The sequence below is a fragment of the Canis aureus genome, chromosome 8 (assembly GCF_053574225.1).
Source record: "Canis aureus isolate CA01 chromosome 8, VMU_Caureus_v.1.0, whole genome shotgun sequence".
Lineage (NCBI taxonomy): Eukaryota > Metazoa > Chordata > Mammalia > Carnivora > Canidae > Canis > Canis aureus.
This window is the reverse complement of record NC_135618.1, coordinates 45,742,690-45,764,597: the sequence shown is the minus strand read 5'-3', so window position 1 is coordinate 45,764,597 and position 21,908 is coordinate 45,742,690. Positions and strand designations below refer to the sequence as shown.

The following is a 21,908-nucleotide window of genomic DNA, read 5'->3' as shown; positions in this document are numbered from 1 at the left end:
TCTCTCTCTCTCTCTCAAAGATTTTGTGTATTTATTCATGAGAAACACACAGAGAGAGAGGCAGAGACACAGGCAGAGGGAGAAGCAGGCTCCCTGCAGGGAGCCCGATGCAGGACTTGATCCCAAGGACCCCGGGATCAGGCCCTGAGTCAAAGGCAGATGCTCAACCACTGGGCCCTGCATTTTTCTCTTCTTGTGATGTCTCACCTGCTTTTGGAATCAGGATGATGCTGGCCTCATAGAATGAGAGCATGCATGTGGGTGCAAGGAGGGGGTGCTCCCTCTTCTTTGATTTTTATGGAGGTGTGTATCATATGGAGTTGGCATTATTCTTCCTCGAATGTTTGGCAGAGTTCATCGGTGAAGCCACCCAGGCCCCGAGTTTTATCTTGGGGAAGGGTTCTCCTTGATAAACATTTCTTCCTCCTTCCATTACCAAACTTGGTAGAAAGGCCTAGCTCCGTTTCTTCTTCTTACCTCTTCAGCTCCTGGAAACCTGGCTCGTTCAGCTCTTCCTTTGGCACATGCTTACTGGGCACCATTTGGAGGCCGGGCACCGTGCTGAGTGCTGGGAGTCCCTGCACGAGGGCCCCGCTGCCATGGCAGGGGAGGGCGAGGGCACGCAGGGCAACAGCTGCAGCGTAGCATCAGGCCAGGACAGGTGCTACGGGGGAAGAATAAAGAAAGGCTTTAGGTTTTGTTGTTTTTGTTTTAAGATTTTGTCTATTCGGAGAGCGCATGCACAGGCAGGGAGGAGGGGCAGAGGGAGAGGGAGAAGTGATCCCCCACTGAGCAGGGAGCCTGATCAACCACTGAGCCACCCCTGTGTCCCCAGAAAGGCTTTAGTTCACGTCACGAAGATTGTCATCAGCAACTTTGCCCAATGCCCTCTTCTCAGATCTCTCTTGGCTTCTACCTCTACGTCCCACCATCAGCTCTTGGTTTTCTCCCCACTCTGTGCCCACCCCCCAGTCTTCTTCCCAGGTGGGATTTGATACCCACCAGGGGCTCTGTCTCCCACCCCATGACCCCAGGGGCTCTGCTGGCCGCTCCTGTTCTCTCCTGAGGGAAGGTCCTGCCCATATTTCCACCTTCCTGGGCACGTTTCCGCATTGCTACCAGACTTGGCTAAATCCAGGGCACCATCGGGGCGCCTGTGGGGCTCAGCTGTTAAGTGTCTGCTTCGGCTCAGGTCATGATCTAGGGTCATCAGGGAACCAGTGTCTGCTCTGCTCAGCTGAGCCCCCCACCCATCCCTCCAGCCCAGCACCAGGCCTGGTGACTGTTCATGGGGAGCTCCTGCTCCCTCCTCTGCTCCCCAGCCCGCTGCCCACCCTGGTCCAGACCCTCGTTTCTCCCCAGGATCTGCCCCTTAGCCTCCTTCTAACCCATCCTCTGACAGTGGAATGTGTTTCTTCCAGAGTCAGATGTCAGTATGTTCCTCCTAAAAGCCTCTGCCCCTCCCCACGGCCTCTAGGACAATGTGCAAGCTTCCAAGGCCCAGTAAGCTCCTGGCCAGGCTCCGGGCCCTGCCCAGCACACACCCTGCTCACACTAGTGCTTTGGTGCCTCGAGCACCAGGGTTCTCCTGCCAAACCGCCGGTCCTCCCGCCTTCCCCTTGGAGACCCAGCTGGGATGTCACTTCCTTCATGAAGCTGCCGAGGCTGCCCCCACGGGGCTGCTCACACCTTCCTCTGTGTTCTCACATCGGGCGTTACAGCATGTCATGTTTGTTTATTTATCCACCCAGGTTCTTCACAGACTAGCAGCTCCGGGGGGACACAGGCCTGCCTGACTCATCTGTGTATCACCAGAGCCCGGTATCCGGTGGGCTCTGGTGATATGATAACTGCTCCATTTTAAGGCAGTGAGCAGCAGGCTGGGCTTTGAGCCTGCTTCTGCCACCTGCTAAGTTGATGATATGGGCAGATCCTCTGAGTTGGACTTCTAGCCTGCAAAGGGGACCATAGCCTTTGCCTGTTCTTTTTTTTTTTTTTCAAGATTATTTATTTATGAGAGACACAGAGAGAGGCAGAGACACAGGCAGAGGGAGAAGCAGGCTCCATGCAGGGAGCCCAATGCTGGACTCGATCCCAGGACCCCGAGATCACGCCCTGGGCTGAAGGCAGGTGCTCAACCGCTGAGCCCCCCAGGTGTCCCAGCCCTTGCTCATCCTCATGACGGGGGGCTGTCTCCTCACTGACAGGCGTTTACCCTGCATGCAGTAAAGAGAGATGCTTTCAGCCTGGGGGACTCCTGGGGAACTTTGTCTCCAGGGTGTTTCACAAAATGTGTCTCACCTTGTGGGTCCTAGAGGAATGGTGTGTAGTGATGGCCAGCATCCAGGGCCACCTGTGGCCCCAGAAACTTGGAGCAATCTGATCAGACCTTAAAGTAATAGGACCCCCCCAAGGGAAGAGGAATTTAGATTTCAGGTGGGCAACATGGTAGTTTCTGTACTGCCAGATGCAGCCTTTCCTGGCTGTGTGACCTTAGGGAAGTTGCTTCACCTCTCTGAGCCTTCACCTATTAAATGAGGCTAACTACAGGACCTACCTCGTAGTGTTTTTGTGAGGAATGAGTAAGAGCTTAGAACACTGCCTAGCATCCAGTAGGCACTAAATGTTGGCTGCCAGTATCAGTGATGTTGTGGTCGCGATTATTCCAATGGACTGAAAGACTCAGGCCTGCACGGCCGGGATCCTCCCCAGCGGCTTCTGCCCCGGAGCACTGCTAACTCCCAGCGTCCCGCCTGTTGCCCTTTCTGCACCAGGCCAAGTGTTGGCGCCGTGCCCAGAAGCCCCAGCCACAGGGAGCGCAAAGCTGGGCCGCCTGGGGCCAAGGGGCTTCCGCCAGCCCCAGGGCATCTCGGACGCCTGGATGTCCCAGTATGGCCAGTGTCCAGATACCAGGCAGGAGGCTGAGCTGACCTCTGCCTTCCTGAAAACGGAGGCCCAAGCCACCGTCCCCTCCGAGTGCCGCGGGTGGCGGGAGGGGCCTGGCTCGCAGCCAGCCAGCCTGGGGTGGCAGTCCAGCTCCAGAGCGGACCTCGGAGTCCCTCGGGCGGGGCGGCCCTCCCCGGGGTTCCACCCAGGGCCTCCTTGGCTTTGCAGCCGGAGCTGTGGGTGGGGCGCTTCTGGGTAGAAGGAACTACCCCGGACCTCCAGACGCCAAACATCTCAGGTCTGTTTTGAAAAGTCCCACATCTCGGGATTGTCCTCCTGCTTACAATTCCGGGAACGGGCTCCAACTCAGGCTGAGACTGGGCCGTGGTTTAAATTGTAGGAAGAACTCCCGAGGGTGGGGATAGAAACCAGGGGGTGGGGGTGGCGGTGGCCGTGGCGAGTGGTCATCTTAGCAGGGAGGCGGGCCGGCTTGCTCCCTCTTGCTCCCCGGCACGGCACGGCACGTAGCGGAGCAGGTGCCAGAGCCGCTCCCTCTTAGCAACAGGCAGGGGCTGCAGTGTGGAGCTGCGTCTCCATGAAGGGGACCAGACGAGGGACCCTGACGCTGCCCTGGGCAGGTTCCGCAGCCTTCTTTTCACCCGCGACACGTCCTGGTCGTGTCCCACCATCGACAGCAGATCTGATGCTGCTCCTGGGGGAAGAGAGGGCCGGTGAGTCACCAGCAGGACATTCTCCACACCCAGGGGTAGACGTGCCTGCGCGCACACACACACGTGCACACACGCACACACGTGCACGCACGCACACATGCTTCAGGCAAACATCGGACCATGGCGCAGCAGGACAGAGCCTCTGCCCAGGAGCCAGTGAGCGTGTGCCAATTTGGGGCATGTCCTGTTTGTTGCCTGAGGTCTGGCTGGACATCTCTGGGAGTGCCGTCCCTCGTCCCATCCACCGTCAGAACATAAAACTCACCGAGCTGCAAATGCTCCATTCGGTGTGCGGAGTTTCCGTAGTCCTGACAACCACCCCCCATGCTTCACCCCCGCTCGCTGCTGCCCAGAGGGTGCTTGCTTCCGGAAACCCACTAGCTACTGCTCCTACTCCAGCTACCGTTTCTCTTTCTTTCCTAAAAAAAAAAAAAAAAAAAAAAAAAAAAATTCTTTTGAGTTCTTAAATTCTCATACCCCAGGTTCCCTCTTATTTTATGTGATTATTTTTGTGGGTGTTTTATAGAATGGAGAGCCTCTAGGCCTTCAATCTCAAGATACTTTCCCATGGCCTTGCACCTCGATCGAGCTTGGAGGGTCCAGGTGTTGTGCCCTGCAAGAGCCACCTGAGTTTCCAGGTGGAAAGTGGGGGAGGGGGCATTGTGATAAATGTAGCAAACAGAACCGAGTCCCTATACTTTCTATTTTATTTTAAATATTTTATTTATTTATTCATGAGAGACACACAGAGAGAGGCAGAGACCTATGTGGAGGGAGAAGCAGCTCCATGCAGGGAGCCTGATGTGGGACTCAATCCCAGGACCCTGGGAACACGCCCTGAGCCAAAGGCAAATGCTCAACCGCTGAGCCACTGGGTGCCCCAAGTCCCTGTACTTTCTGAATGAATCCTCTCAATGATCAAGGAAAAAGCTCTCCCCCCACATCCAGACCAATCTCCCAAGGAGATCAATAAAGACAACACTCGCTTCCTGTGGGGCCAGTGAGCTAATAGGATCAAAACTGCAGGAAACACTATTTTTAGTATGAATGAAGGGTCGTATGCCAGTTTAGCCAATGGGTCAGTGCAGAGGGACGCCGCCTCCCCAGGGCCCTCCAGCCTCCTGCAGAGCTTGAGGGACATCCCACCAAAGGTAGTGGGTGCAGACACCGCCTGCACCCTCTTGCCTGATGCTAATTAGGCCACCATGTGATCTTCATCAGGCCCTAAATGTGGGAGCAGGGAGGAGGGTAGCAGAAAATGTCCTGGAGCCAGACTTGGAAAACCCGGGGTTGGAATGCATCTCTGCCAACGTTGACAAATCACCTGACGCCTTCTGAGCCTCCATCTTTTCATCTGTAAAGTGGGGATAATGATACCTCGCCCTGCCAGCTTCACAGGGTTGACATGAAGGTCCGACACAAGACCTGCCGTGTAGACTGCAGCTCCAGCTTTAGTCATGAGGAGTCTTGTGGGATGAGCCCTTGGAGCACCCCCGCCCCACCCTACCCCACCCCATCCGGGACCTGCTTTACCTCCTACATGTCCTGGGGTCCCGCGGGCATTCCTGTGCCCTGGTCACGGTCAGGGGCGAGTTTGCTAGTCCTCCGTGGCGGCAGCTGCTGAGGCTGCACATGGCCAAGAGCAGAGGGGACCAGGGCTGGGAGAGAGGGCCTGGCCGGGTCACGTACCCTGCGAGGGACATCTGACCACAGGCTGGTGACTGAGACAGTGCCTTTGCTTGGCATCTGGTGTTCTGCGACCAAGGGTTCGGAACGATCCAAATGTGGGGAGAACCAAAGATGTGGGGGACAGTAGACGGAGCCACCGAGGGCTGGAAGAGGAGCTGGTTGTGCCAAGGAAAAGAAGGGAATGGGCAGGTGTCGGTGGGGGGGTGGTGATGGTGGCAGAGAAACTCTACTGTGGGCAGGAAGTCGATATTTACAGTGGAGGAATCGAGAAATAGAAATCAAGAAATGAATATTGTTTGGAAACATGGAAAATTGGGGGGGGGCGGGAACACAACTGAAAGGGTTAAAAGTGATGGCTTCCGGAGGAGGTCCGGACTGGAGGCAGGGTAGGGGCTGTGGTTTTTTTTATCACATGCCTTTGGTTCTTTTATCTTTTGTTTTTTTTTCTTTGTCATCACATGTATTATGTAGATCAAAACGTATTTTTAAAAGAGAAGCCCTGCAAGTCCTAAGACTTTGATTTCTAGGCAGGGACTTGAAAAGCTCACCCAGCGCGGCCTCCCACCTTCGGACAGGTGAACGCCCAAAGCCAGGTGGCCTGTCAGAGCCTGGGCTGGTGTGGCCCCTGAAGACACGCGCCACCCGGTGAAGGTTGTGCTGGCACGTGCAGAGGCCACCGGGAAGTGCTTGCTGACGCTGGAAGACCGTCCCCCGTCCTCTGCGGGGTCTCCCACTGAGGCCCAAGGGACAGTTAGAGCAGCGGCCAGGATACCCTCCAGTCCTGCCCTTGCTCCTGCTTTGCTGTGGGATCCGGGCAAGGCGTGGCCCACCCTGGCCTCGTTCCTGCCTCTGGACGATCAGGGCCTTGAGTTTTTCGAGAGCCTTCACAGTTAATACGTTTTTAAAACTACCAATGATAGGACATAGCTTTCTATACACTGGCACGGCAGCGAGCAGAAGAGGAGATAGATAATACACATATGAACAAAGGAGATACTCTGAGACCCTGAAAGTCCTTGGAAGAAAATAAAGCAGGGGCACAGGATAGACCCTATGGGAGGGGGTGTGGGTGCTTCAGAGCAGGTGATCCGGGCGCTTCCCTGAGGGTGGGTGTTGGAATTGAGGCCCAGGCGGTAGGAGGGAGAGCCAGCTGACGGTGGCGAGGAGGGAGTCCAGCCCCGCAGAGCCCTGAAGCCCGCAAGGACAAGGAGAAGCAGGAGGGATCTGCACTGAGTATGACGTTTGTCAGGGGGAAAACAAATCTCTGTGAACAGCAGGGGTAAATTAGGCACTATGTTGGGTTTGGTGGGCGGTTGTTCATGCAGCCCCCAATTCAGGGCACTGTCTGCTTTTCAGGATCCCCAGAGAGGGTGCACGGAGACCCGGTACAGGAGGGAAAGATGGGGAGGGCGGTGTCCCGGGAAGGGGTGCTCCGCTGGGAAGGGCCAGGAGATGGCAGAGGATTACACTTCCTGGGGAACTCGGGTGGTAACAAGTCAATGACGTGACCATAAAGGGCTGGAAGAGGCAGCTGGTTGTGCCAGGCTTCTTCACCCACCCAGGCCATGCACAGCAGTTGGTCCAGTAGGTCACCTTTGAAGGTGGAGGATGTCACAGCACCAAGTGTCCCGGGTACTAAATTGAGTTAGAAAGAAAGTAAAAGGGACAGCCTGGGTGGCTCAGTGGTTTAGCGCCGCCTTCAGCCCAGGGCGTGATCCCGGAGACCCAGTATCGAGTCCCACGTCCGGCTCTCTGCATGGAGCCTGCTTCTCCCTCTGCCTGTGTCTCTGCCCCTCTCTCTCTCTCTCTCTCTCTGTGTCTCTCATGAATAAATAAATCTTTAAAAAATAAAAATAAAATTAAATTTAAAAAGAAAGTAAGAGCAAAATCAGCTACAGGTGCAAATCCTTCGACCCAGCCCCCTCACTTCTAGGACTCTGCCCTTCAGATACACTGATGCCAACATGCAGAGAAATAAGTGTAAGTGGGGTGTCTGGCTGGCTCAGGCAGAGGAGTGAGTGACTCCTGATCTCGGGGTCCTGAGTTCAAGCCCCACATTGGGAGTAGAGATTAGTTAAGAATAAAATATTAAAAAAAAAAAAAGAAGGAGAAGAAGAAGAACAAGAGGAGGAGGAGGAGGAGGAGGAGGAAGAAGAAGAAGAAGAAGAAGAAGAAGAAGAAGAAGAAGAAGAAGAAGAAGAAGAAGAAGAAAAGAGGAGGAGGAGAAGAAAGGAAAGAAGGAGGGAAGGAAGGACAGATGGATGTAAGGACGTCCGGCAAGGACCGAAGTGGCCACCAGCAGGGAACCAGTGAGTACACTGTGGCATCAGCAACAAGGTGGACTGGCTGGAAGAGAACCATCCCGGAGGGGTCCTGGTGGGATGAGAAGCTCGGTTGGAGGATGGGCTCTCTGCTCCACACCCTGCCCCGCTGCAGCTCAGGGACCCCCCACCCCCAGCCCAGGGAACCCCGGGACTCGGGCTGAGCAGACTGTCCGGCTCCCCGGGGTTGGGAAGAGATGCAGAGAGCTCCACCAATCTGGAAGGCTGGCACTGGTGCTCCCTCAGGAGCCAAGGAGAGAGGGCGGGGCGGGGCATGAGGCCACACCTGTCGCTCTGGTGCAGTTCCACCTGGCGGATGCTTCTGGAAGGACGCCCAGCAGACCTGAAGAGCGGTTCCCTGAGGGAAGGAGGAGGGTGGCCTCAGGGAAAGTGGTTAAAGGATGCTTGGTGTAAAGATGCAGGAGCAAAGGGTCCCTCTTGAAGGTTCAAGGGATCTCTTGTACTTATGAATAATTTCCTCCCAAGCCTCTGATGAGGTCACTAGCAATGCTCTAGATCCACAAGGTCTCTTTTTACCCCCATTTTCCTTTTGTGAGAGAGCCAGACATCATCATGGGGGAGCGCCTAGTAGTTAGCATTTACTGCTCTGCGTCCTAATCTTCCGGGACGTCTAACCGTTCAAGACAATCTGTCGCCACCTCGTAGGCTCCTAGATCTTTCTCTTACACTGGACTCGAGACCACTTGTAAAAACTTACCCTCTTCTCTGCAGGGGCTCTTTCCTAGAGTCTGGAATTCCAGCTGGACTCACTCCCAGGTGGTAAAGCAGTGCCTCCCAGACGTGAGGCATTCGAGAACCACCCTCAGGATTTTTGTAAACTCTCAAGGCCACCTGTCCTTTCGTTGACATAATATTTTTCTTAAGTGACTCACTTTTAAAACTTCAAATTTGTCTATAAATAGCATTGATTCTTATAAACAGAAAGAACCTTAAAAATAAATGTAATAAAATCTAAACAACGTTGTTAAATTCTAGCCACACTATAATCTGCCTAAAGTGCAGCTTTTTCTTTTTCTTTTCTTTTTTTTTTTTTTTAAGATTTTATTTACTTATTTGACAGAGAAAGAGCACGCAAACGGGCAGAGCAGTAGGGAGAGGGAGAAGCAGACTCCCCTCTGAGCAGGGAGCACAATGTGGGGCTCAATTCCAGGACCCTGGGATTATCACCTGAGCCAAAGGCAGATCCATAACCGACTGAACCACCCAGGTGTCGCCTGCCTTCTTTTTTTCCCCTTTTTTAAAATGGCAAGTGTTGAGTCAGGCTAGCACCAAACTGGGTCTCTTTCCTTGATGGACTGAGGAGGATTAGAATGGGGACTTTCTCACTATGTGTTTCAGTGTTAATTTAATGCCCTATCAATCAATGCTCCAACCAAATCATGCCCTGGAGCATCTGAACGTCACACTTTGGAGAAAACGGAGCTTGAACTTTTCCCCCCTCTTCTGGAAAGTTTTAGTTATGTGTCTGTATGCTCTTGTGTCATCTGAACTGGATAACATATGAAGTCTGCTGTCACCCTGGTGTTGATGGCCCTGCCTGCTCTGGTTGGCATTTTGGCAGGGGTCAGAAATGTATCTGTTTGGAAGCAGCCCATGGTGGCAGTTAAGAATGATGGCGTGGCGTGGGCACCTGGGTGGCTCAGTCGGGGAAGCGTCTGCCTTCAGCTCAGGTCATGATCTCACGGTCCTGGGATGGAGCCCCGAGTTGGCTCCACACTCAGTGAAGAGTCTGCTTCTCCCTCTCTCTCTCCCTCTCCTTCTCCCTCTGCCCCTTCCCTAACTCTCTCTCTCTCTCTAATAAATAAAATCTTTTTTAAAAAGTGGCACCTGGGTGGTTCAGTTGGTTAAGCGTCTCTGCCTTTGGCTCAGGTCATGATCCCAGGGTCCTGGGATGAAGCCCCACATTGGGCACACTGCTCAGCAGGGAGTCTGCTTCTCCCTTTCCCTCTGGCCCTCCCTTCCTCGCTCATGCTCTCTTTTTTTTTTTTTAATTTTTTTTTTTTATGATAGTCACACAGAGAGAGAGAGAGAGAGAGGCAGAGACACAGGCAGAGGGAGAAGCAGGCTCCATGCACCAGGAGCCCGACGTGGGATTTGATCCCGGGTCTCCAGGATCGCGCCCTGGGCCAAAGGCAGGCGCTAAACCGCTGTGCCACCCAGGGATCCCTCATGCTCTATCTCTATCAAATAAATAAGCAAAATCTTTTTTTTTTTAATATGATGCAGGCGTAAACAAAGTAGTATTTGTCCTTTTATTTATTTTTTTTTAATTTTTATTTATTTATGATAGTCACAGAGAGAGAGAGAGATAGAGAGGCAGAGACATAGGCAGAGGGAGAAGCAGGCTCCATGCACCGGGAGCCTGATGTGGGATTCGATCCCGGGTCTCCAGGGTCGCGCCCTGGGCCAAAGGCAGGCGCCAAACTGCTGCGCCACCCAGGGATCCCGTATTTGTCCTTTTAAAAAGAATTGGAAGCATCTCGAAGCTGGTTCATTGGGTTCTTCTAAGTGATGGTGTGCAGATTCACAGCTGGGACTCCCCAGGCGGGGCTCTGCAGCCAAGGCTCCTGGCTGGTTGTTAGTGAGTCCTGGGTCTTACGGAGTCACCCTGTGCGAGCGCACCAGCGTCCGTCCCCATGACGGAATGAGTCCCATGAGTGAGAGTCAGCATGGTCAGACAGGACAAGGCCTCTTGTGCGAATGCCTTTGGCACCTTTTGAGGAGCTCTCCAGCATCACTTTGAAAAAGCAGATACAACCCCAGTTCTTTTGCAAGATTTCCAATTTAACTTTGCAGTTGCTTCCCGTTGCATATTATTCAGACCGTCCAGCCACAGTAAAAAAAAAAAAAAAAAAAGTACCCTGAAATCTCAGTGTTTTAACCTCCAGAGAGGCTTGTTTGTCCATCACAGTATCAATCCAAAGTGTGAGGCTTCCAGGGGAGGGATTTGGGAGAGCTCACACCTGCTCTTCAGCCCCCAAATGCCTTGCACCAGGGTTGCTACAGCCCATTGCCCAGAATTAGGCACAAGGCTCCAGTCTAACCACAGGGGAGCCTGGGATATGCAGCCCTTCCAGGTCCCGGGAGAAGAAAGTGAATCAGCAGCCGTGGGCCCTACACTGTGTCTTCACTTAGAGGTAGACGTCAAGAGGAGGGGGGTTTGCGTGGGGATTAATTTGACAGATGGCCGTATCATTAGGGAATAGTTTTGTGTTGGGATCGATTTTACTTTGTTATGCACCGTGGCTGTGATCTGAATACTCAGACCCAGCACCTCCTCCCGCCACCCCTTAGGCCATGACACCCCACCCCCGCCCAAGGCATTGCCACCATTGCCTGGTGGGTGGCGGGTGGGGAGCAGCCCTCTAGCCCATACAGAGCAGCTTCTTCCTGCCCTGGCGCCAGCTCTGAGGAGGTGCGATGCTTTTCTGAACTGGGGATTTTAATTGGTCCTCACCTGTCCTCCACCAGGAATATTTGGCATCTGGGTGCAACAAGGAGCAGCTCCTTAGGCCAGATTTTGTTCAGTAAAGTCTCTCCAGGGGAGGAATGATGAGAAGAGATGTTTTAGATTTTCTTTTTTTTTTTCCTTTTTAAGATTTATTCTATTTATTTATTTATTTATTTTATTTTTAAGATTTTTATTTATTTATTCATGAAAGACGCGGAGAGGGAGAGAGGCAAAGACACAGGCAAAGGGAGAAGCAGGCTCCATGCAGGGAGCCCAATGTGGGACTCCATCCTGGGTATCCAGGATCACACCCTGGGCCAAAGGCAGCACTAAACCGCTGAGCCACCCAGGCTGCCCGATTTTATTTATTTATTGAGAGAGAGAGAGAGAGAGAGAGAGCAAGTGTGGGAAGGGGCAGAGGGAGAGGGCGAGAGAATCCCAAGCAAACTCCCCACTGAGCGTGGAGCCTGACTCAGGGCTTGATCTCAGGACCCTGAGATCATGACCTCTGAGATCATGACCTGAGCCGAAATCGAGAGTCAGATGCGCAACCAACTGAGCTACTCACGTGGCCCAGTTTTTGATTTTCTAAAAATCCCCACTAAAAATTGCCTGTTTTTCATTTAATTTTGTTCTGGCATTGACAAGTGTATCTCTGTCTCATGCTCCCTCTAGCGTCTCTCTCTCCAGGCTTTAAAGCGCGACCCCCGCCCCACAGTGCCCCGTGAAAATGTTGGTGCTCCTGGCTTTCATCATCCTCTTCCACATCACCTCTGCCGCATTGCTGTTCATCGCCACCATCGACAATGTAAGTTCCCTTTCCTTCTGACCACCCCAGAGCCCCTGGGTCCTGTAGTCCTTGGAGGCAGGATTGAGAGCTTCCCCAAGGGGATGAGGATTTGGGCCAGTCCTCCCTACCCAGACACGCCCATCTCGACTCAGGCCCAAGGACTCGGCCTACGTGTGGAGGTTGGAGGTTCAGAGCGTCTCTGGTTAGGCCTGGATGTGCGGGGACCTGGCTGCTCTCATCCCTGATTCCCTCACAGAGCCTGGTGTGGTGCCTCTGGTGTCTCAAACTCTTGGAGATAAACTTCTAGATAAACTTCTCAGCCTCAGCAGTGTGCCATATGGGGCTGGATCATTCTTTGCTCTGGGGCCCTCCTGGGCCCTGTAGGGTGCTCAGCAGCATCTCTGGTCCCTGCCCACTAGATGGCAACCCCTCCCACCCCTACTTGTGACAACCAAAAATGTCTTTGGACACGGCCAGATGTCCTGAGGGGGAGCAAGACCGCTCTCACTGAGGACCACTGCTCCAGATCCCCCCAGGTGACCCATCCCAGGTGCTCTCCACCCCTCCTGCCTTCATCTTCTTACAAATCAGGAACCCAATTGATAGTCACCTTGCCCTGCCCTCCCCAGCAGAGTTCATGCCTGGAAATCTGGCTGCCCATGCCCCCCTAGAAAATTGAACGTTTCACTTTAGCATCCATTTTGCAGCCATATGGCAGGGATGCATTTGATAAATGACCTATTGGTATAGATTACTGTCTCTCCTAGCAGGAAATGAAGCTTTGTGCCAGACAGTGGCCCACACCTTGACCCAAAGGCCTGGCTTCAGTCCTGACCATTTCAAACTCAGAGGCGTCTCGAGTCAGAAACACTGCCCAGAAAGCCACCAAGCACACCCACGAGTGGCCAACAGCTCTGCCGACATCTAGGCTCCTGTTGATTAATCATCACAGAGCAACATAGACCATCTCAACCCCTGCCACTTAGAGAGTGCTCACTCCAGCCAGGTCCTGCGCTCGGCCCTTTTACCTGCATCAGCTCATTTGGTCCTCACCTCAAGCCTACGAGATGGGCCGTCTTCTGGCACCGCCTCGGGGCAGCTGGGACACCTGTGGAGTCTCTGCTGCAGTGAGTGGTGGAGCTGGGATTTGAACCACTCCTGACCCTAGATCCCGTAAGGGGGTTAAATGCAGTGATGGGTTTGGGTTCTTACAAGTTCTCAAGTTGCTGTGAGTGGCCAGGGCAGAGAGCACACTGATGCTGTGGCTTAAAGTATTTGGACTGCCATTATCCAGAGGGCCCACGCTCTGTGAAATAAATGGTAGTGAATGTTCTTTTTTTTTTTTTTTTAAGATTTTATTTATTCATGAAAGACACACGGAGAGAGAGACATAGAGGGAAAAGCAGGTTTCTTGTGGGGAGCCTGATGTAGGACTCGATCCCAGGACCCTGGGATCACACTCTGAGCTGAAGGCAGACACTCGACCGCTGAGCCACCCAGGTGCCCCGGTAGTGAATGTCCTTCTGGAGGCTCCTTTCTCTATGCCTTGCATCTACCCCTTTGGGATCCTGAAAGGGATGGACAGACATTAGGGGCAGAAAAGAAAAGCCATTGGCCCCAGCACCAGTTAATCCTTTGGGGGCACCGCTGGGTGTTTGTGTTGCTGTGGCACTTACGAGAAGACACAGATGGGCCTTTTTTTTTTTTTTTTTTTTGCCCACCAGGGACTCCTGTGGTGTTCATCTGAGTTAGGAATTGGGCTTGGCATGTGGCTGGCACATAGTAGGAGTTCGGTGAACGTCCGTTGACTGGAGGAAGGGAGGGGGAGATTCCAGTCTGGATGGATGGAAGGCAGAGAAGGCAGGCAGAGGCAGAGAGGCAGAAGGCCTCTGATAGGAGAGTTGTGTCATTCCCTCCGTAACAGGCCTTGGCCCTGGATTTCAGCCTTCCTGACTCTGCTTGACATCGTCCCCCTAGTTCTTGGGGATTTACCACTGTGCACACTCGTCATCACCAGCTAAGCCTCGCCGCTCTCCTGCGCCCCGTGAGGGCCCAGCCCGCGACTTACCTTTGAGCAGCCCCACAGCATGGGGCTCACTGGGGAGCCTGTTGCAAATGCAGAAGCCCAGGCCCCACCCCCGACCCCTCACATCAGAACCCGCGCTCTAACCCGATTCCCAGGTGACTCGTGTGCACGCGGCACATGGAGAAGCGCTGGTCCCGAATATCTATTTACCGCCGTGCCTTACACTCGAGTAGAAGGCAGCGTTTTCATGATTAACACGCAGCCCCTCCCTGTGTTTCCTACGTTACAGGCCTGGTGGGTAGGAGAAGAGTTTTTTGCAGATGTCTGGAGAGTGTGTGTCAACAACACGAATTGTACAGAAATCGGTGCCAACTTTCAGGGTGAGTGCCCCGTTGATACGGAAACCCCCAGTGAAGGAGTGCTCAATCTAAGGGCTCCTCTGTTCTCTGCTGTCACACCCTCCCCTGCACACTTGGGTGCCCAGAGGGGCCTGGCCGGGGGGCTCGGCCCGGGCTGAGTTGGGTGCACCCTTCCCCTTCCCCATTTCTGGGCAGAGCTTCTGTGTGTCACCAGGGGTCAGTGGAGCTGTGTGTGGTGAGGCCTCTCTTCCTGGCTTGTGCACAGCCACCTCCTCCCTGGGGCCTCCCAAGGCCGAGGGCAGACAGCCAAACAAGCTGCTGTGCCTTCCATTCACGAGGCCTCCGCCCTCGCGCCCCGATGACCTCCGTCCTAATGCCGTCCTGTTGGGGGTTAGGATTGCAACATAGGAACTCTAAGGAGATCCAAGCCGTCCACAGTGGTCCCTATGGGCACTGTCACCTGGGGTACTTCAAAATGCAGATTCCTGGTGCCCATCCCAGAACAACTGTACCATAATCTCAGGGGAGAGGTCTAGGAGTCTGTTCCTTTCTTCTTCTTCTTCTTCTTCTTCTTCTTCTTCTTCTTCTTCTTCTTCTTCTTCTTCTTCTTCTTCTTCTTCTTCTTTTCTTCTTCTTCTTTCTTCCTTCTTCCTTCCTTCTTCCTTCTCTTTCTTCTTCTTCCTTCTTCTTCTTTCTTCTCCTCCTCCTCCTCCTTCTCCTCCTCCTCCTTCTCCTCCTCCTCCTTCTCCTCCTCTTGTGTGTGTGTGTGTTTGTGTGCGGGTCGGGCTTCCTTCCTCAACATGAGGAATGGGGCGAGGCCGAGGGCCTGGGTGCTCTGGGGGTGATCGTGATGTGCAGCCCAGAGGAACCATGATCCGTGGCACCAAGCCTTTCATTACATGCTTACGAATTATGCTTCAGGCAAAATTGGGGAAAAAGAAGAAGGTTGGTTCTTAGATTTTCCTGGGTAACTTTGGTCACTGTCCCCTCACCTGTCTTAGCTGCCATCCTGGTGATAAGGTTCAGCCCTTACGCGGGAACCCCCCTTTTGCAGCACCCCCTAAATTCAAGTGGATGAATTTTTTCTGCCTCCCCTGCCTGATGCAGTGGAAGCTGTTACCATCCCTGTTTTTTCAGGCAAGGACACTGAGGACCACGCAGGAGGTCCGGTCTGTGCCCTTGACCCCTTCTCTCCACCTGCAGGGCGTGCCTTCCGCCGTGTCCTTCCCACATGCGGTGCCCTCCGTCCAAGACGGGCTCCTTTCTCTGCTGGGACTTCCGTCGCCGAGCCCCGCTCCCCGAGGCTAATCCGAGAAACCTCCCTTTCTCTTTTCCTAAGCAGCACTCGCAAGGCTAACTCTCATCCTTTTAGGGGGTGTTAGGTAGTCTGCAGAGCACGTTCTGAAGGTCACTCAGCCCCGTGAGCCCCAAATCCCCCCAAGAGTTCCTCTGGAGATCCCTAATCATCCCTCATCCATCCTGAGCTCCCAAACCATAATCGGCCAGATTGAAACCTGAGCGTTTGTACATTTAAAAAAAAAACACCGAGGCTCCTTCCACAGTTTGGCTATCGTGGCCATTGCAACGAAAGATGAATGGATAAATAAGATGTGGTTTATGTATACAATGGAATATTCCTCAGCTATTAGAAATGACAAATACCCACCATTTGCTTCAACGTGGATGGAACTGGAGGGTATTATGCTGAGTGAAGTAAGTCAGTCGGAGAAGGACAAACATTATATGTTCTCATTCATTTGGGGAATATAAATAATAGTGAAAGGGAATATAAGGGAAGGGAGAAGAAATGTGTGGGAAATATCAGAAAGGGAGACAGAACTTAAAGACTGCTAACTCTGGGAAACGAACTAGGGGTGGTAGAAGGGGAGGAGGGCGGGGGGTGGGAGTGAATGGGTGATGGGCACTGGGTGTTATTCTGTATGTTAGTAAATTGAACACCAATAAAAAATAAATTAAAAAAAAATTCCCCGACCACGAGCTTCGCATTTGGGGGCAATACCAGGCTGAGACGAATGACAGAGCAGGTGCTGCTTGCTCCATTTCCCGGATAAGGCCAGTGGGGTCATCTGGTCCCGCGCGCAGATGGTCGCCACAGGGAGGGGATGTTGGGGAGATCGCTTGGCTGTTCTCGAGCCCATGCTATGCAAATTTACTTCTGCTCCTCACTCTGGAGCCAGCACCGTCACTGAACCCCCCGAGGGGCCCCGGGTGTCTGCTGTCCTCCCTCATGCTCTCTCGCCCTCTCCCCACAGATTACTCCACGATGCAGGCGGTCCAGGCCACCATGATCCTGTCCACCATCCTCTGCTGCATTGCCTTCCTGATCTTTTTGCTCCAGCTCTTCCGCCTCAAGCAGGGAGAGAGGTTCGTGTTAACCTCCATCATCCAGCTCATGTCGTGTAAGTACAATGGCGGGCTTCCTGGAGGAAGCGCTTCCTTCCCCGGCCACCGAGTCGGGGGAGTCAGGAGCCGCGGGGCAGGTGTGGATTTGGAACGGGGACGTTGGCCGCCGTGCTGCGGCGGGACATCCTGTACTTCAGAGTCTGGAAGGGTCAGGTCCGAGGGTCGGGGCCAGCGTGCCCAAGACACGAAGCCTGAGCCAGCCTCTGTAGGGTAAGGAGGAGTGGTTGTGAGAACGTGCTGTCTTGGTACCGAGGGACAAGGCACAGTTTCCCCAAGGAAGATCAGGGTACTTGACCTCATCCTCCCACTAATGTCTGTTGGTGCTTCACTCAGGATGCTTTTGACTTCGAGTAAGAGAAAAAAAAGCCAGTTAACAATGACTTTGGCCACAAAGGCCTTTACTTTTTTGATACAACAAGAAGCTTGAAGGTGGGAGGTGCCATTGTAGGTTTGGCAGCTGAGCAGCATCAAGAACCTCTACTTGATCCTCGGATGCTTTCATCTTCAGGGTGTCAGTGATGACCTCCTCATGGCCCCTGAAAGGCTGCTGCAGCTCCAGACATTCATCCTGACCTGACAATATCTAAAGCAGTAAACAAGGGAAAGTACAGCAACAAAAAACGCCTTCTCCTCCCTATCTGTGTCTTTCTAGGGAGTAGTCTTTTTCACTCTAGGATTTTTCTGTGGCCAGAACTGGGACACATAGGGATCCATAAACTGTTACGAGTAAACAAGAACAGGATTGCCTGGGGTGGGGTAGGGTAGTGGGGGGATGGTCAGTTGGCAGACTATGGTCCAGGGGCCAGATCTGGCTCGCTGCCTGTTTTTGTAAATGACATTTTACCGGAACATAGCTCCGCCCTCTTATTTGCATACTGCCTCTGGCTATTTCCACACCACCACTTCCACACCAGTAGGGCTGAGCTGAGTAGTTGGGACAGAGCATGTGTGTGGCACACAAACCCGAAAGTACTCTCTGTCTGGCTGACCCATGGCTTAGACCAGTTATGGCTTAGCCTCTGGGCTGGGTGTACAGCTGCCCGGGCAAAATCGGGCTCAGCCGGAGCAAGCGGGAAGTGAAGCGGCTCCAGGGTAGGCAGCAATGTCCTGCCACAAACTACCACTTGTGATCTTTCCCATAGATTAAAAGGAATACCCGCCAATAATCAGAGCCTGACTTTGCCTTCCTGTCCGGCCGCGGTCCGCTCGGGTCCATGGTGCGCGCTGTGACGTGGTCTGTGATTTAATTATCTGCTTGCTTTCGGCAGGCCTGTGTGTCATGATTGCAGCCTCCATATACACAGACCGGCGTGAAGACCTTCACAAGAACAACCCGGGATGGTACTCCCTGACCCTGGAAGGCAGCTACGGCTACTCCTTCATCCTGGCGTGGGTGGCCTTCGCCTTCACCTTCATCAGCGGCCTCATGTACCTGATCTTGAGGAAGCGCAAATAGAACCCGGGGAGCTAGGTCGCTTTTGCTGCAGTACAGAATCCACATTCAGATAACCGTTTTGTATATAATCCATTTTTTGTGTGTGTGGTTTTTCTAGCAAACATATTGTTTCCTTTAAAAGCCAAAAAAAAAAAAAAAAAAAGAGAGAGAGAGAGAGAGAAGAGTGTTTTTGCATTCTTGAGATCAGAGAATTAGACTATGAAGGCTGGGATTCGGGACTCCTGTCCATCTGAAAGTCTCAACGGCGGCACAAAGCCCAAAATTCAGCAATACTCAAATCCATAAATGTTCAGCAGGATGTTTCTTAACCGTGGGGGTGTGATGTGATGGGACAGGAGACCAAGAACACCAGGTCTCGGGGGACATCGTTCCATAGGTTTTGAGCCATGCCGAGCCCCCCTGCCCTGTCTCAGCTCAGCCCTCCCTCCCCATTCTGTCTGTGTTAGTGTTGGAGGTGGGGTGAGGGGAGTACAGGGGAGGGGTGAAGCCTCCTCAGATGTTTAGCCAAGTTCCATGTGAGAAACAGGGGTAGTAGGCCCTGCTTTACTGTCTATCCAGACCAGAGCCCCAACCCTCCTGTAATGGGCTGGTGGCCAGAGAGTGTCACCCACCTTTGCTGACAGTGTCACTTGCTTCCTGTTTGCCTTAGGGAAGGCGATCTTCAGCCTGAGGTCAGATTTGGGCTCACCCTGAGGCCAAGAACCTCAGCATGTGATCCCCAGCAGATGCAGTAGGATGCAGACTGGCAGGGGGCCCCTCCCTAGACCTATGGAATCAGAGCCTTCAGGATGGGGCCTGGGCACCTGCATTTCTGACAAGCTCCCTGGGGATGTGCAGGTGCAGTGAAGCCGAGAATCTCAGCCCCAGGGCCAGGCAAGTGGAGCTGCCTCCTAAACGTTAAAGATCTAGTTGTGGGGAGATGGCGAGGTGCCGGCCGCCCCTGGCCTCCATCAGCTCTCGGCCTTCACGGCTGCTCACAGATGGGCCATCCCAACAGCAGCCGGGCCCTGTGTCCAGACAGACAGCCCAGGGGTGCTGAAGGCCCATCTTCTCCTGCCCTGCCTTCTAAGGCTGGCCGGCCTCTGCAAACCCCCATTCCTAGAGCCTCCACGGACCCACCTGCCATTCATTCACCAGCATACATCACGGAGGGCTTGGTGCCTGCTGGGCACAGGGGCTGCCGCGTGGGGACAATCTCTGTCCTCAGGGCCTCACCATCCCGCGGCGGAGATAGATTGAAAACGTAGGGAAGGTAATCACACGCTGCAAGGAAAGCTGCAGAGGACACACCGCAGGTTCAAACGAGAGCATTTATAAGTGAAACACTCACTTAGATGGGCTAAAATACCACTGCCACCAGCCCCTCAGAGTGCCTTCGCTGGGCCATGGTGTCTGGTTCACATCCAGAGGACACTTCCCTGGAGGGTCTGGGGGTCCCGATGGCAAACGAAGCCGTGAGAAGCTTCCAGATTGCCGTGACTCTCAAGCTGCAGCGTGGACCGTGCCACTTGGGAACGTGCTTTGCCAGGGTCTGGGTGAAGAGCGCTCCAGGTGATTCTGAGACTGTCCTGCGGAACGCAGCCGTGGGGAGTTTGTCCTTAGGTGTGAAAGCACCTGTGAATGTGTGGCAAGGCAGGTGGCCCCGGAGTACCTGTGGAAGAAGCTCTTTGCACCTCGCTGCCTATTAGCCTCTTGGGTTTTGAGCGTGCTGCTGGGGACATGTGGCTGGGGCCGCGGGTGGACCTGATGGCCACGCCTCCGCGCTGACGCTATGTGAGTGCTTCTGCTGAGTGCACCTGACCTTTTGCTAAGTGCAGTGATGCTCTGTCATCAGCCCGGTTCCCGTGGAGCTGGGAGGATGTCTGGTTTGAGTGGTTTCAGGGCCGCCGTGGACACCAGGACAAGATCAGGTTTTCTCTCCATCCACCCATCCATTCACTCATTCGTGCATGCATTTTCAACAGAGTATTAAATGCTTGTTATGTGCCAGGCACTGTGTGAAGCTCTCAACCCACGGGGCAGGCAAATTCAGACATGCTCTCTGAGACAGGGCCCCCTCCTCATGGAGAGGTCACCAGCCCAGTGGAAGGTGACACAGGGACAGGGACGGGACACATTGTCACCTCCTGTCTCCATGGAAAACTCTTTTAAGTCCTGTTGTGGGTAGGAGTTGGATCACACCCCTGGGGTTTGCAAGATGCTATCTGAGCCTCAAGGAGGAAGGTGGGCCTGAGTCCCCCAGGGCTTTCCACCCAGGTGGCTCTTCCAGATTTTTCTTGTAGCCACACTGGAAACAAAAACGCTCAGAGCCAGAAATCTGGAAAGCCTACTCTCCAGGTAGTGTGTGAACATCCTTCCCCAAAATTTGAGGGGTCCGTGAGCATCCAAAATGACCCCATGGGTTTTCCTGGCTGGTCACCACTACCATGTAGCATTCAATGTCCACACCCATCTGTGACACCAAGGTTTTGTGAAACGTGAGAGCAACTTTCCATCCCCCACGGGTGTGACATGCCTTCGGGGAAGCAAGGAAGAGGTGATGGTGGGAGGAGGAAACTGTCCAAACTTCTTACCTGTAGGCAGAACCAGCCCTCACTCAGTGCTTATTATCAGTGACTCAAGAACAACCCCAATGAAGAAAATTAGCTGAGACATCCAGGAAGCAAATATTAGGACCAAATGTGTTACCCGTAACAATTGTATTTGAAGGAACTGTAGTTTGCGCATTTTAGAACATTTTTATAAAGTACTGTACTTCTTTCGTGGAGGGGCTATGGATGGAGACAGACTAATTTGTTTTGTTATTTGCATTAAAATGACTTTGGGTCTCTGTTGAGATGAGTTTGTAGGATTGATTTGTTGCTCTGAGTGAATGTGTATATTCATACGTGAATACAGGAAAGTTGGCGACGTCCCCCCACCCCCATGCTCTCTGCTGTAGGTTGTGAGCCTGAGCGCATCGGAGTCCCCTGATGCTCTGTATTTACTGATGATGCAGAAACTCTGACCCCAAGCCCAAACATACACACACTAAACACAGTAGCTGGAAGGTTGATAGTAGCTGTGGCTTCATTTAAAATCTGCCTGAGTGGGGAATCAACTCGCTAATAGTTGAAAGGTTATTTATAGTACAGCAGACTAGACAGTTTTGTGTACTGGGGGGAGTAGTGGTTTGGGGGGAAATGTGAGGGAATGGCCTAGAGGCTAAATCTGAATCTTGGTTTGGGGACAAAATGTGACTTTGGTTAGATATATTCTATTTCACGTGCCTTTCAAATAGTTTATTTCCTATATTTTATATACTGTGAAACTGTACATGGCAAATAAAGTTTGGAACCAAATGGCCCAGAGCAACAGACTCCAGTGTTCCAACTGTGCCAGCATCCAGGGTAGACTGCCACCGTTTTGAGTGGCAGGGCACCACGTGATTTCTCATCGAGATAATCGTGCGGTTTTCATAGTGAGCAACTGATGTTTGAGAGTTCCTCACAGGACAGTTTCCAACCCTTTGCCTCTCATGGAACCAGCTTCCTGGAAGAATGACCTGCAGTTGTTCAGGACTCCCTGTTTGGTTAGCAATCTGCTGGTGCCGTCTTAAAATTCTTAGTGATATTGAACCAATGGCTTCACATTTTCTATTTGCAGGGTCCCTGAAAATCATATAGCCAACCTTCTTCTCCAGTTTGCTTAATGAAGACTTCTGCTTTAAAGGGTTGGGTGATGATGAATATCAGACTATCTTTACAGCACACTC

At 53.0% G+C, this 21,908-nt stretch overlaps 1 protein-coding gene across 2 annotated transcripts in view; it reads left to right on the top strand.

The window, feature by feature from the left end:
* EMP2 (epithelial membrane protein 2) overlaps nt 1-21,504 on the top strand; it is a 34,473-nt gene extending 12,969 nt beyond the window's left edge. Inside the window, exons 1-5 of one of the 2 annotated variants that reach the window (XM_077906615.1) lie at nt 3,164-3,184; nt 11,775-11,907; nt 14,205-14,295; nt 16,548-16,694; nt 17,967-21,504. In XM_077906615.1, coding sequence (XP_077762741.1) covers nt 11,830-11,907; nt 14,205-14,295; nt 16,548-16,694; nt 17,967-18,154 — 504 coding nt within the window. In that variant the 5' untranslated portion in view covers nt 3,164-3,184; nt 11,775-11,829 and the 3' untranslated portion in view covers nt 18,155-21,504. Of the gene's footprint in view, nt 1-3,163; nt 3,185-11,774; nt 11,908-14,204; nt 14,296-16,547; nt 16,695-17,966 lie in introns of those variants that run through there. The other variant, XM_077906614.1, reaches the window with a different exon arrangement.
* Nucleotides 21,505-21,908: the final 404 nt, after the last annotated feature.